The sequence below is a fragment of the Bombina bombina genome, chromosome 9 (assembly GCF_027579735.1).
Source record: "Bombina bombina isolate aBomBom1 chromosome 9, aBomBom1.pri, whole genome shotgun sequence".
In the NCBI taxonomy this organism is placed as follows: Eukaryota; Metazoa; Chordata; class Amphibia; order Anura; family Bombinatoridae; genus Bombina; species Bombina bombina.
Genome location: NC_069507.1, coordinates 77,353,130 through 77,368,111, shown reverse-complemented (window position 1 = coordinate 77,368,111; position 14,982 = coordinate 77,353,130). Strand labels below are relative to the sequence as shown.

Here is a 14,982-nt window from a genome sequence, read left to right as displayed (position 1 = left end):
TTTTTGAGGTTATACAAGGATAAAACATGAGTTTTCTTATAGATAGTGAAAGAGGTATGATTCATTTTCAGACTCACTTAGTATTACAGATAAAATATAATTAATTAATGACATTATATTAAGCTTTGATGATGAATCAAAAGTTTAAACAACAGTAAATTAATATCATGCAGATGACTTCTATTGATTTATTGATGTCTGATAATAAATGATTTCCAAAAAATACTAACAGCGTATAATATACACAAGAGGTAACTGGCTATAAAATACGCGTGCATTTGTGTCTTTTGGTAGAAAATGAAGGCCAAATATGGCGGCTGCCAGCAGCAATCTGCTATTTTCAGACCCGAATGTCTTTTTGTGTAACATACTATAATCTGTGCAAATCCAGATATACTGTAAGTGTGATGCACTTTCTAAAGAATAAATCCGGCTCCAAAATTGTCGAATGCAGCTGACAGCCGCCATATTAGGCATTCACTTGCTACCAAAAGACACAAATGCACATAAAATGTTGTGCCTTGGTTACTCCAGTTAATCTCTAGACCTGAGCCCTTTGACCAGTGAAATGATCTGAGCACTTTTGGATGTCAAGGGCATTCTGGATACAAGTTTACAAACTCCCTCCTCGCTTCAAAGGCTTCTCTGTGTACACAAAGATGCTGGAGTTTTTCTTATCAGCCAGTTAGCAATTGATTTATGGAAATCAGTAGTGCATAAACATGTATCTCCTGCTAGTTTAAACAGCATTAAAGGGACAGTCTATTTGATCATTTTTATTGTTTAAAAAGATAGATAATACTTTTATTAACCATTCCCCAGTTTTGCATAACCGACACTGTTATACTAATAGACTTTTTACCTCTGTGATTACCTTGTGTCTAAGCTTCTGCAGAATGTCCCCTTATCTCAGTTCTTTTGACAGGCTTGCATTTTAGTCAATCAGTGATGATTCCTAGGTAACTCAATGGGAGTGAGCACAATGTTATCTATATGACAAAAATGAACTACCACTGTGAAAAATACACTGAGATAAAAGGCAGCCTTTAAACGTCAAGGGTTAAGAAATCAGTTTGAGGCTACCCAGGTTTAGCTTTCAACAAAGAATACCAATAGAACAAAGCAATTTTGATAATAATAGTAAATTGGAAAGTTGTTTAAAATTGCATACCCTATCTGAATCATAAAAGTTTAATTTTGACTTGACTGTCCCTTTAATTATATTTCTTAATTTTTCAAATAAAGATACCAGGAGAACAAAGAAAAAAAATATAAAAGGAGTAAATTAGAAAGTTGCTTAAAATTGCACGCTCTATCTGAATCACAAAAGTTTAATTTTGACTAGACTATATATTTAAAGATTATTAAAGTGTTCCAGCCCTCTCTAATGCTAGAGCTAATAAGAAGAACATACATAAATTGATGCTTAGAAACTACGCTAAATATGAACATCACTGTGCCCTTATAATTATTGTAAATGTTAATATACAACAAATACTTAAAATAGGGCTGCATAATAATGAAAACTACAAATGAGGCATTGGCTGGCTCAATGGCAATTTCATTAACATTTGGTAAAATACTGAGCCATCTGGCTTGGACTGTGTTTATCTAATTATATTATGAGTTTAATACTATTACAGAGCTCTTGTTTTACACAAATATGTTTTATAATTTTTTACTTTCTAAAACATATATAGAAATATAGATCTTGAATGCAGATAAGAAGCAGAAGACTAACGAAGTCTGCCCATGTTACCTTGTGAAGTATAGGTTAATTAATTAATTAATTAATTGGATAGACTTATGCATCACCCCAAGCATTTGTCATTACCACCTTTATCGGAAGAATTTTCCATTAATCAACAATATTTTCTGTAAAAAGATGTTTTAATTAACTCCTACCCTTAGTTATTACATTAGATAGGTCAAAAACATTTCCTTTAAGGATGATGCTTAAAGGGACATGTAACACACATTTTTTCTTTCATTATTTAGACAAAGCATTCAACTTATTAATTCAATTCTATTATCTAATTTGAGTTGTTTGCTTGGTATCCTTTGTTGAAATGCATACCTAGGTAGTCTCAGGTGCAGCAACAAGCTGTTTGGAGCTGCTGATTGGTTGTCTTGACATGCCATTGGCTCACCTGGTGTGCTCAGCTTGCTCCCATTAGGGCAATGTTGTTCTTTCAACAAAGAATAACACGAAAATTAAACATTTTTTATAATAGAACTAAATTAGTAATCTGTGTAAAATGGTATGTCCTATCTGATTTATGAAAGAAAAATTTTGGGTTTCATGTACCTTTAAAGTAGTCCTTACATGTATTCAGAGTTATAAAGATATTTTATAATAACTCTTATATCCAATTCATTTTTAGTAATCACTAAAATATTGCTAATATGTTGCAGAACATAAATATTTACCCATAATGCATCTGCCCACCTATAATATTAAGACAATCTAAAAGTAATCAAAAATAACGGTGTTTTTTTGTGAAAGTTTGGATATTGTAGTGACATATTCTATTCCCATGACATATTTTTAACTTATGTTTGTTTTTACACTGACTTAACTAATGGCAAACTCTCAGAATAAACTCAATTGAGCTCATTTTTCCTTCTCCCATACATTTCTATATGCTTGTTATATCCTAGCCTGGGGTCTTGACAACAGCAATCCATCTCGTCTATCAATGTATCAGTAGAATTATCCATGCTCTTACCTTGTACTGCTACAATGGTTTCTGGTAGGCTTTTTATACAGGCTAATACTCTTGACAATATTTTAAGCTCCACAGAATTTCTAGAATTCTATTATACTCCTATGTGGAGTAACAGTGCCAATGATTACTTTCTTGGTATACCGTGTCATAGCAGAGCTAAATCAATAAATGATGTACTCTGCACCACTAGCCTGAAGAGTGTAGATCATGTCCGCTTAGCACATCATAAGTGGTTGAGTGGTTGCATTCACATGCTGTGACTGGCATTCACTTTTCATCAGGGTAAAATATTTCAATGCTTATGTTTTTTGTGGGTATCGTTTTCACCTTTCATTAGTATCGGAATAATGAGATATAAAATGAAGTTCATTCTTGGGAGTTTATTTGCCAATCATACATACAAATTTACATATCCTATATTATAAAAGACAAGTGTTTGTCTGAAGCCGTCATGCGCAGTTCAGACAAACACTTGGCCTTAGACAGCAGCTGATCGCACGCGCACCCACCCGACTTCGCACGCGCCACCCCCTGCAGATGAAACCAGCAGCGCAGGACCGGGCAAAGAGCACAGATGTAACCAGCAGCGCGAGGACCGGCAAGTGAAGGCGCAAGGAGAGAGAGAGAGAGAGAGAGAGAGAGAGAGAGAGAAAGAGAGAAAGAAAGAGAAAGAAAATGAATATTAAATAAAACACAACACGGCCCGTGTGAACGGGCTTTAGGACTAGTTAAGAATAAAATAGAAGTGAAATATTTGAAGACATTTTGATGTAACCACCTTGCAAGAAGGCAGAAACTATGATAATATAATCATAATTATTATATTAAGAATTATTATTATTATTATTATATCAACCTATATTGTGTATATATATATATAATTTATTTATTTTATACTTTGTCATTGATGGTTATTAAATGCAGCCATGTGGTCTCAATACATTCTGAGTTACCTTTGAGTAATTTAAAGACAGTTTGTGTAAAATAAGATACCCATTGATCTCAACAATATTTCCCTTTCATCCATGGTTAGTTTATATTGATAAAAAAGAAGAATGAAACTGAAATATTTGAATTTGTAAGTTTTTACCCTCTTTTTAAATTATGATATTAAACTAAAATATCACATAAGCTTGGATTTTGCAAATTTACATCAACATGCAGATATATTATTTGATTATTATTTATTTCAGAAGAGACTTAGGCAGACTTGCTGGGCTTATGGTTCTGCCGTCAAATTCTATGTTTCTATGTTTCTAAGAGCCGTTCCTTTCCATTCATAGAACAAAGAAATGCATTATGTGATCAATGCATAGCCCATGCATGCTAAGAAATGAGGAGAGTTAAAAAAAAAAAAATGAAAATATACTTTCATGATTCAGATAGCGCATTCCAATTTACTTCTATTATTAAATGTGTTTTGTCCCCTTGGTATGATTTTTGAAGATCCTACCAAGGTATGCTCCTGAGCATTATATGGAAGCAGTGTTTGCAACCATATTTTAAAAATGTTCTACATTGTTGCAAACACTACTACCTCAAGTGCTCAACAATGTATACCATTCATACAAATATCGGTGACCGTCCTCTATACTATGAAAAAGAAACATACTTACTAATTCTGCATGGTATTTTTAAATAATCTTTCTTATTTTGTTAGTTTGTTCAGATGAAATCTGATATTTTTTTGTATTTTTTTTTAATAATCTAGATTTTAAGATTAACACTGATATAATTATTTTTCTAACATTAAATAAATGATGGATGCCTTAACTGGGTTCTCTATATTACATTTGTACCACTGTACATGGTATACAGCAAAATTAAATATTTATGAATTTGATACAAAATAATTGGAATAATTGGAAAAATCTAGTCCAAAAAATCTGGGCAAAAAATATTTTATCTTTGTGTGGAATCCATTTAAAGGAACATTGAGATGGTAATTTAAAATGTTAAATTATATGTATTAGAAAAAAAATAAATATACTCTCATTATTTATATTGACTTCTTTTCCTGCACTTTAACTCTGGAAATTGTGGGGGTTTTAGAAGTGGAAGTGCAAAATCCAGAATTACTACTTCTATATTCCACACAATCAGTGGTTGCACACCCAAGTTGGCCTTAGCTAATAAGGAAACCTAGGTTCCACCATAGTGGTGCCCATTCTCTTATGGACAATACAATTTTACACTTTATACTTTTTAATATTTAAACAACTAATAAAATTAATAAAACACATCTGAGTATTATTTTTTGTCTAATCTAACGCTTTCAATACAATATCATTTTTAACATTTATTTTGTTTTTAATATCCCTTTAAATAAGTGTGTCATGTATATTCCTATGTTTTATGTTCCGAGAAATATATTTTGTTCATTTATTTAAATTCCTTTATGACTTGCAGTATTTGCTTATTATTAAAATGACTTCAATTTTTTCATATTTTTAATTAGTGTAAACTCAACTACACAGTTATTTACCAAGCAAATCAAGTGAATTTAAATCAGAATATTAATTTGTTAATATAATATATATATATATATATATATATATTATTTTTTTTTAATTGTGATTGTGAATATATTGTTACATTACAAACATTGCTCACTGTGAAGTTTGCCAAACATTTACTTTTGCCATGTATAACTCTTGTGTGGTCAAATTTATTGAACTGTGAAATTAGTAACATTTAATTGTCACTTTTTAAAATATACACCTATGATTTGTTTCAGTATTTTAGAACGTTATGTCCAGGATCAAATACCTGGTGCTGCTGTTGTGGTGGAATCAATTGGTGCACGAAGATTTGGAGATGGATTTTCGGAAGAAGATTATACTCAAAGTGATCTAATGGTTTATGCTATTGATCCTTCAACCAACCGGGCTATTTCACGAAATGAACTGTATAAGTAAGTATTTTATTATTTGCAGTATTCCTTGATTAGTGACAATCACAACATTAGTTATCTATGATATGACACAAAGTGTAATAATTCACAAGTTCTAGATCATTTTAAAGGACATTAAACTTACTATGCACTATTTAAATTCTAGCTGGATTTTGAGATATACAGGATTTTCTATAGGTTGCACTATATGTTAATTAGTTTCACAGCACAGCAATTACAGCTACAAATCGATAATCCATGTGTCTATTTAGTATGTTATCGAAAATGATTAATAGCCGAGAGGTGCATTATTACTGACTACATGTGGCTTGAATAAGCATATTGGATTGAGAACAATTGGTTAAAGGGACAGTATACACCAATTTTCATTTAACTGCATGTAATAGACACTACTATAAAGAATAATAGGCACAGATACTGATGTAAAAATCCAGTATAAAACCATTTAAAAACATTCTTAGAAGTTCCCAATTTAGCACTGTTTTAGAGAAGACCCTCCCCCTCCCCTGCATATGAAAAGACCCATTATACAAACAGATGCAATCAGAAGTCTGTATACATCAGTATACATTTAAAACTTTGGAGCTTGCTTGGTAAGGAGTCTCACAATCAACATAATGATATTTAAAAGTAAGCAAAACTATACATTTTTACAAAAACACACCCAGATGGTCTATTTAAATGGATCATCTACAAAACGTTCATGCAATGAAAAATCTAGTGAACAATGTCCCTTTAAACATTATTCACGATATACACAAACTATACATTTGTCTAATAAAAGGGTAAATATGGTAAACATTTATTATTTTACTCTTAATTGTTGAGTTTCACTAATCCCTAGAAAGAGAAGGGTAACACTTTGTCATCCTCAATATTGTATCCCCCTGGGATAAGGATAAAACAACATGTCATCCTCTTGCATACAGGCGGTTCACTACATTTTTTAGCGAGTGGATTCCAAGGGGCCGATTTATCATCGGTCTGTCTGACATGATCTGCTCAGTGGGTCATGTCTGAAAGACATTGATGAATGCCGACAGCGTACACTGTCGGCATTTATCATTGCACAAGCAGTTCTTGTGAACTGCTTGTGCAATACCGCCCACTGCAGATTCACGGCCAATCGCCCGCTAGCAGGGGGTGTCAATCAGCCCTATTGTATAAGATAGGGCGGATTGATGTCCGCAGCCTCAGAGCGGACAGACCAGTAAAGGAGCAGCGGTCTTAAGACCGCTGCTTCATAACTGCTGGTTCCAGCAAGCCTGAAGGCTCGCGCAGAAACAGGGGCATCAGTGGCCATTTGGCCCTTTATAAATTGGCCCCCAAGTATTTGTCCAACAGCGCTCTGTAATGTGATGTACTGATTCATATTCAGGGGTCCAGAAATCCTAGACAAGCTCTTACCACCCCGTCTCCCTAGGAATAGATTGTAAGACTTATCATTTGACATTGGGAGTCATTGCATTAACATAAGAGGTTCTCATAGCAGTTTTTATAGCTGTTAAGGCATAGCAGTAATAATCAAATGACAGTAATGGTTATATGTATTGTTAAAGGGATACTAGATAGGATTTAGATAGACGAGTATGCAATTTTAAGCAACTTTCTAATTTACTCCTAATATCATTTTTTCTTTACTCTATTGCTATCTTTATTTGAAAAGCAAGAATGTAAACTTAGGATCCGGCCCATTTTTGGTTCAGCACTTGGGTTGTGATTGCTGATTGGTGGCTAAATGTAGCCACCCATCAGCAAGTGCTATCCAGGGTTCTGAGCCAAAAATGGGCCAGCTTCTTAGCTTAGATTCCTGCTTTTCCAATAAAGATAGCAAGAAAACAAAGAAGAATTGATAATAGGAGTAAATTAGAAAGTTGCTTAAAATTACATGCTCTATCTGAATCCTGAAAGAAAACAAATTGCGCTTAGTATCCCTTTAATGTTAAGGCTTACAGAGATCTATAGTTAATAAAACAAATTGCGCTTAGTATCCCTTTAATGTTAAGGCTTACAGATTTATAGTTAATAAAAAAAATTGCAGGTATCCAAATAAATAAGGGAGCTTGAGTGTAAAAATAGATGATTCTTTAAAATCCATATAGGATGATTTTATATTTTATGTTTAGTGTTTTGTTCCTTTTTTGTGCTTTTTTTTTTTTAACTTCACTAAGTGATTTTGGACATTGGTAGGGTCATGTGTTAAAGGGACACTGAACCCAATTGTTTTCTTTTGTGATTCAGATAGAGCATACAATTTTAAGCGACTTTCTAATTTACTCCTATTATCCAATTTTCTTCATTCTCTTTGTATCTTTATTTGAAATGCAAGAATGTTTAGATGCCGGCCCATTTTTGGGGAACAACCTGGGTTGTTCTTGCTGATTGGTGGATAAATTCATCCACCAATTAAAAAGTGCTGTCCACAGGACTGAACCAAAAAAAAGCTTAGATGCCTTCTTTTTCAAATAAAGATAGCAAGAGAATGAAGACACATTGATAATAGACGTACATTAGAAAGTTGCTTAAAATTGCATGCTCTATCTGATTCACGAAAGAAAAAAAATTGGGTTCAGTGTCCCTTTAATATAACTCTCTAGGACAGTGTTTTTCAACCAGTGTGACATATTTTTTAAACTTTGCTTGTTTTTTACTCCCAGTGCAGGGGTAGTTTGTAGGAGGCATGGCATAACAGCACAATACATACAGTGTGTGTGTTTGTGTGTATGTGTATATATATATGCTGTATTAGGCTACAATGTGTGATTTTTTTTAAATTTTGGGATGGTGGTGTGCCACAGGATTTTTTTTATGTAAAAAAGTGTGCCACGGCAAAAAAAAGGTTAAAAATCACTGCTCTAGGATACCAGAAATGTGGATAGTTAATCATTTACCCAATATTTTAATGGTTAGATATTTTATTCCTGCTCGTTATTGTGTAAATTACAAAATGGTTCAAAATTATTTATTTTTTTATCTCAATTAATAACTTAAATGTTGGTGTTTTGGGAAGATGAACTGAAGAGTCATAAGGGACGACTTGCTTTTGGTGCTGTGCACCTGTTGCTTGTCATGGTAAGCTGGGGGAGAGATCTCTTGTTATCCAACACAGGATCAGCAAGTTGTCTGTTATTGTACAACACTGAATAAAAATGAAAATCTGGTAAAGCAAGCCATGCCACCATACAACTTTGTCATAAAATGTCATTATTTATTTTGTCCCCTTTTCCTGTAATATATTCTTAAAATTGTGTCCATTCCAACTCCTGTTTAAAGTAGAAAAGGAGATTTCACACAATCATTGGCTGAAGAATCTTGTGATCTATTTATTGGTACCTCTATCTGGCCTCAGCAGAGACAAAAACTTAAAGGGATATGCAACCCATTTTCTTTTTTCTTTTAAGATTCAGATAGAGCATGCAACTTTAAGTAACTAACTAATTTACTCCTTTTATCAATTTGTCTTTGTTCTCTTGGTATGCTTTATTGAATGAGCAGCAATGCACTACTGGTTGCTGACTGAATACATGGGTGAGCCAATGACAATCGGAATATATATGCAGCCACCAATCAGCAGCAAGAACCTAGATTCTTTGTTGCTCCTAAAATTTCCTTGATAAACTGTTCAGCAAAAGATAGCAAGAAAAGGAAGCAAATTAAATAATAGAAGTCAATTAGAAAGTTGTTTAAAATTGTATTCTCTATCTGAATGATTTTGAATTTCACGCCCCTTTAAGTTACAACATGGCGGCACACAATGCTTTATATACGCTTAACCTTATTTTCTTAATTTTGAAACCGCTATTCTAAATTAAAAAATGTATCTGTATATAATTCAATGGTGCCGATTTAACAAGCAGCGCATGCGGCTTCCTTCCCCGATCGTTTCTGGTCCGCCAGAAACAGAAGTTAAGAAGCAGCGGTTATGACACCTTTTATATATGATCGGGATGATTGACATCCCCTGCTAGCGGCCGATTGGCCACAAGTGATCAGGGAGCGGCATTGCACAAGCAGTTCACAAGAAATGCTTGTGTAATGTTAAATGCCATATGCTGTCAGCATTTAGCGAGGTCGAGCGAACATGATACACTACAGCAAATCATGTCCGCTCAACCTGTGATAAATCTACCCATAAGGCTAAGCTTTACTTTGAATACATGGTTCTGTCTAGCATTTATTTAGTGTTTAATGCCCCTTTAAGTGTGTTTAACCCATTTTCAAAGGGATTCTTTGCACACAATAGTGCTATAATAATATGCGCAAAGACATTAGCGCATTTACTTATTTGTCTATTGAAAAGGACAAATTATTAGATATGAACATTTGTACATTTTAACTAAACGGATACCCAAATGAAAGCACCAACGAAATTTAAAGAAAATTAAAAAATACTGCTGAAATTCATCAGTATCCTTTGTTTCTTTTAACATATATGTCTCTAGTCATTGGCTCACCAGAAGTGTTCAGCAAGGTCTCAGTAGTGCACTGGTGCTCTGGAGCTGACTTTAACTATGTGTTTTACTTATTTACAGGCAGTGGCAATAGTACAATAATAAAATGCTCTAAGACATTAGAGGATTTTTTTCACTGTTTTGTCCATTTAATGTCCTGTAATTATTGTCTAGCCTTGGGCAGAGCAACACAGATCTAAAAAAGGGACTGCCTTGAAATGTGACAGGTGCACTGCAGTAATCGCTGGGGTGCCTAGTAAACTCAGCACCCTTCTAGCCCTGCCACGGAACACAGCTCTACAGAAACCAACTTCAAATAAGCAATACTTTTAGTAATGATATATGGCATTCCATATCAGTGTGCTAATAAGTCCCAGAGTTCTGTGCTTTGGAATCCCCTCACATACGTCAAAAACCAACTTCAGAAATAAGCAAATGCTCCTTTCCAATTTAAGCTGCTGACTGCATGAATGAGTCAGAGAACTGAACACTCTGTAATACAAATGGCAAGAGAGACAGGAGGCAGTATGGGTGGCATGCAGCCCCAGCAAAAATACTGATCTTAGGTTGGAAAGCACTGATATCAATTTATTTTTAAATTTATTTATTTAATTTATTATTGTTATTAGTATTATTATTATTATAATTATTAATAATAATAAAAAGCATAATAATTTAAAAGAACTTTGTTACTGGCAATATATAATTGGTGATATGATGTTGCAGGTTATACTTTACAATAGTAATATCATATACTAATAATATATATCCTTAGTTCTAGATATATAAATGTATATAGATATTTTATATGCACATATATATATATATATATATATGCTGTATATATATATATATATATATATATATATATATATATATATATATATATATATAAAAATACACAACCCCAATTTCCGAAAAAGTTGGGACCGTATGGAAAATGCAAAAAGAGTAATTTGAAAATTCAATTCACCCTGTACTATATTGAAAACGCATTATTAACACATTATTTGATATTTTACCTTGTGAATTTAATGTATTTTTGAAAATATACACTTATTTCAAATCTGATGACTGCAACACGTTCCAAAAAAGTTGGGCCAGGGGCAATTTAGGACTAATAGGGATGTGACAAGTTGAAATAATAAGTTGATGTAAAACAGGTGAGGCAATCGTGTAATCATAGTATATAATGACTTTCCAAAAAAGGCCTAGTCCTTCAAGAGCAAGGATGGGTCGAGGCTCGCCACACAATCCAACACTTTGGGAACAACATTCCCCAAAGACAAATCGGTAGGATTTGAGGGAATTTCACCTTCTACAGTTCACAATATAAATAAAAGATTCACAACATCTAGGTGTGTAAAGGGCAAGGCCCAAAAACCACTTCTAAATGCGCATGATCTCCGATCTTTCAGACGTCACTGTCTCAAAAACTGTCATGAGTCTAATGGATATCCTGACATGGGCTTGGGAATACTTTGGTGAACCTTTGTCAGTCAACACCATTTGCCGCTGAATCCACAGATGCAAGTTAAGGCTTTAGTGTGCAAAGCAGAAGCCATTCATTAACACTGCCCAAAAGCACCGCAGACTTCTCTGGGCTCGGTCTCATCTGAGATGGACAGTAGCACAGTGGAATCGTGTTTTGTGGTCCAACGAGTCAACATTTCATATAGAAAGAGGAAAAGGACCATCCAAGCTGTTATCAGCATCAGGGCCAAAAGTCAGGGTCTGTCATGGTATAGGGGTGTGTCAGTGCCCATGGCATAGTTAACTTGTACATCTGTGAGGACACCATTAATGCAGAAAGATATGTATACATTTTGAAGCAACTTATGCTGCCATCCAGACGTCGTCTTTTCCAGGGACGTCCCTGCATTTTCCAGCAGGACAACGCCAAACCACATTCTGCTCGGATTATAAGGGCAGGGTTGTGTAAGCAGAGCGTGCGGATGCTAGCATGGCCTGCCTGCATTCTTGACCAGTCTCCAATTGAGAATGTGTGTCGCATTATGAAACGCAAAATAATGCAACGAAGGCCCCCTACAGTAGGGCAGCTGAAGACATGTATAATGGATGAATGGGGGAAAATTCTGCTTGCTAAACTTAACCAACTGGTGTCTTCAGTGCCCAAATGCTATTAAAAGAATAGGTGATGTTACACAGTGGTAAACAGTCGACTGTCCCAACATTTTTGGAGTGTGTTGCAGTCACCAGAATTAAAAGGAGTGTATATCTTCAAAAATACATTAAATTCACAAAGTAACACATCAAATAATGTGTTAATAATGCCTTTTCAATATAGTACAGGGGGAATTGAATTTTAAAATGATTCTTTTTGCTTGTTTTTTTGCATTTTTCATACTGTCCAACTTTTTACTGCAAGTTACAAAATTTTATTATTTACTGATTAGGGATTGCAGCAACGAAGAAATGTTTGTTGTATACATTTTCCACTGTTCTTGAGTGTTTAAGTTATACTACAGCGCCATCTAGTGTAATATTTTAGAAACAGTAAAATAAATTACTACATCTTTCATTTATATGATGGTACACAGAAAATAATATACTAGAGTTTTCTGTGTTTTTGTGGGCTGCAAGAACCTAGTATTCGTTTTTGAAGTACAATGTTTAAAAAATGATAATGCTGATTTTCCTGTGTTATATGGTTTGAATGGCATAAACAGCATAACGTTTTATAATAAAATATGTTTTATTAAAGGTTTTATGCAATAGTAGGTTATATGAGTCTGCCAATTTCATTGCAAAAATGCCTTTATTTATTATATTAACATTTGTATACAAAACAATTAGCTTTCAAGAGTCTGGTCTTCCTTAGTCTTTCTGCAGAACCTGACAAGTTTTCAATATATCTCATACCTTGTGCTAATTTACACATATGGGGATGAACAGACAGAAATCTTCTATAATAATAATTAGTATTAATATTATTATTAATAAACAGTTTGTCATGTTTGTCATGTTCTTCATTTCCTATATGACTCAGCCATTGGCTCACCCAATATTTTCAACTAGCTCTCATTAGTGTATAAAAGTATACCAAGATAATACAGCACATTTTATAATATAAATAAATTGTAAGCTCGTGTGGGCGGTGCAGAGGGGGAGGGAGTTGGAGGGGCCCTACTCTACAGAAAATAAAGTTTGGGAGGGAAGAAACGATATACTACAGAAAAATTGGAAATCAGAGTGGGGGGACCCTACTTTGGTGATCGCAGGGAGGGGTGAGGTGGGGGACCACTACACTACAGAAATTTAAAAATAAATAATTACATAAATTTTTTTTAAATGTATGCAAAAAAACTGGGTACTGACAGACAGTAGCCAGTAACTAAGATGGCAGACACCATTAGGAGGGGAAGGTAGAGAGCTTTTTGAGAGGGATGAGTGAGGTGGTATGGTAAGGGGGATCCTACACTGCAGAAAATAAATATAGAAAATAAATTGATGCGAAAATAAAAAAGCCTGAAAACGTCATACTTTCAGGCTGTCTGCCAGTGCCTAAGATGATAGAGAGGAGTATGGGTGATGGTGGGTGGAGAAGGAGCTCTTTGGGAGGGATCAGGGTGTTGGGAGGTTAACCCTTACACTAGAATAATATAACCCTTGCCAGCTAACTGATTAACCCCTTCACTGCCAGGAATTTCAGAAGTGTGGTGCACAGCTGCAATTAGCGGTCTTCTAATTACCAAAAACAAATGACAAAGCCATGCATGTCTGCTATTTCTGAACAAAGGGGATCCCAGAGAAGCTTTTACATCCATTTGTGCAATGACTGCACAAGCGGTATGTAAATAATTTCATTGAGAAACCCAAGGTTTGCAAAAAAGTTAAAGATTTTTTTTACATGATTGCATTTGGCAGCGAAACAGTGGCATGAAATATACCAAAATTGGCCTAGCTCAACTTGGGTTGTCTACTAAAAAAATATATAGTTTTGACAGGTTAATAAAAATAGAAAAAAACAAAGGCTCAGTTTTTGTTTAAATGAAGTGAAAGCAAAATGATAAAACTGTTTTTCTCTCTAATTCCTAGTAGCAAAGGGGTTAAACCCCCAATAAAAGTGGAAATGCATTGGAAATGATCCGTCATTCGATTTTTACAAAAACATTATCAACTAACTCTTTAAACATCTATTTTGTATGTTGAAATTATCTGACATTAGAAAAGTAATTTTGTATCTAAAAAGCTAAATACATTTTTTAAGTAATCTCATTTTTGTAATTGTATTTAACTATTTCATTAACATGTAAGTGCTTTTAATATGGTACATGTTAGATATGACAGAGGTAAATGAAAATTGATAGTGCAATTTTACTGATCCATACTGTGATTTGGAGACAGTCCTGATATAGTTTGTTACACTGTCTAATAATGTGACTTGACAGCTCTGCATATCATACTATACTGCTACAGGCTACAAAAAAAGAAGAAATCCCTGAAGTTTGTTTTATTCACTTGAAATTATAGTCTAGTAAATAAAGGTATCACTGTATAAACCATTTTTTTTTAATAAAATGTGATAAGTGAACATGAAAGATATTTAAACTGTTTCTATGAGACATGTGCATAGACAAAAAAAATAGCTTTAGATCAAATATTTGCCACAAGCAAAATGTCTTAAAGGGACATGAAACCCACATTTTTTCTTTCATGATTTAGAAAGAGCATGCAGTTTTAAACAACTTTCTAATTTACTTCTATTATCTAATTTGCTTAATTCTCTTGATATTCTTAGCTGAAAAGCATATCTAGATAGGCTCAGTAGCTGCTGATTGGTTGCTGCACATAGATGCCTCGTGTGATTGGCTCTCCCATGTGCATTGCTCTTTCTTCAACAAAGGATATCTAAAAAATTAAGCAA

General features: G+C 34.0%; 1 protein-coding gene across 1 annotated transcript in view; it reads left to right on the top strand.

Moving 5' to 3' along the window:
* The window catches only part of PCDH15 (protocadherin related 15), a 1,588,775-nt gene that overhangs the window by 1,457,313 nt on the left and 116,480 nt on the right, over positions 1-14,982 (top strand). The window contains exon 27 of the mRNA XM_053692906.1: positions 5,467-5,643. Within this exon, the coding sequence (XP_053548881.1) occupies positions 5,467-5,643 (177 nt within the window). The remainder of the gene's footprint in view (positions 1-5,466; positions 5,644-14,982) is intronic.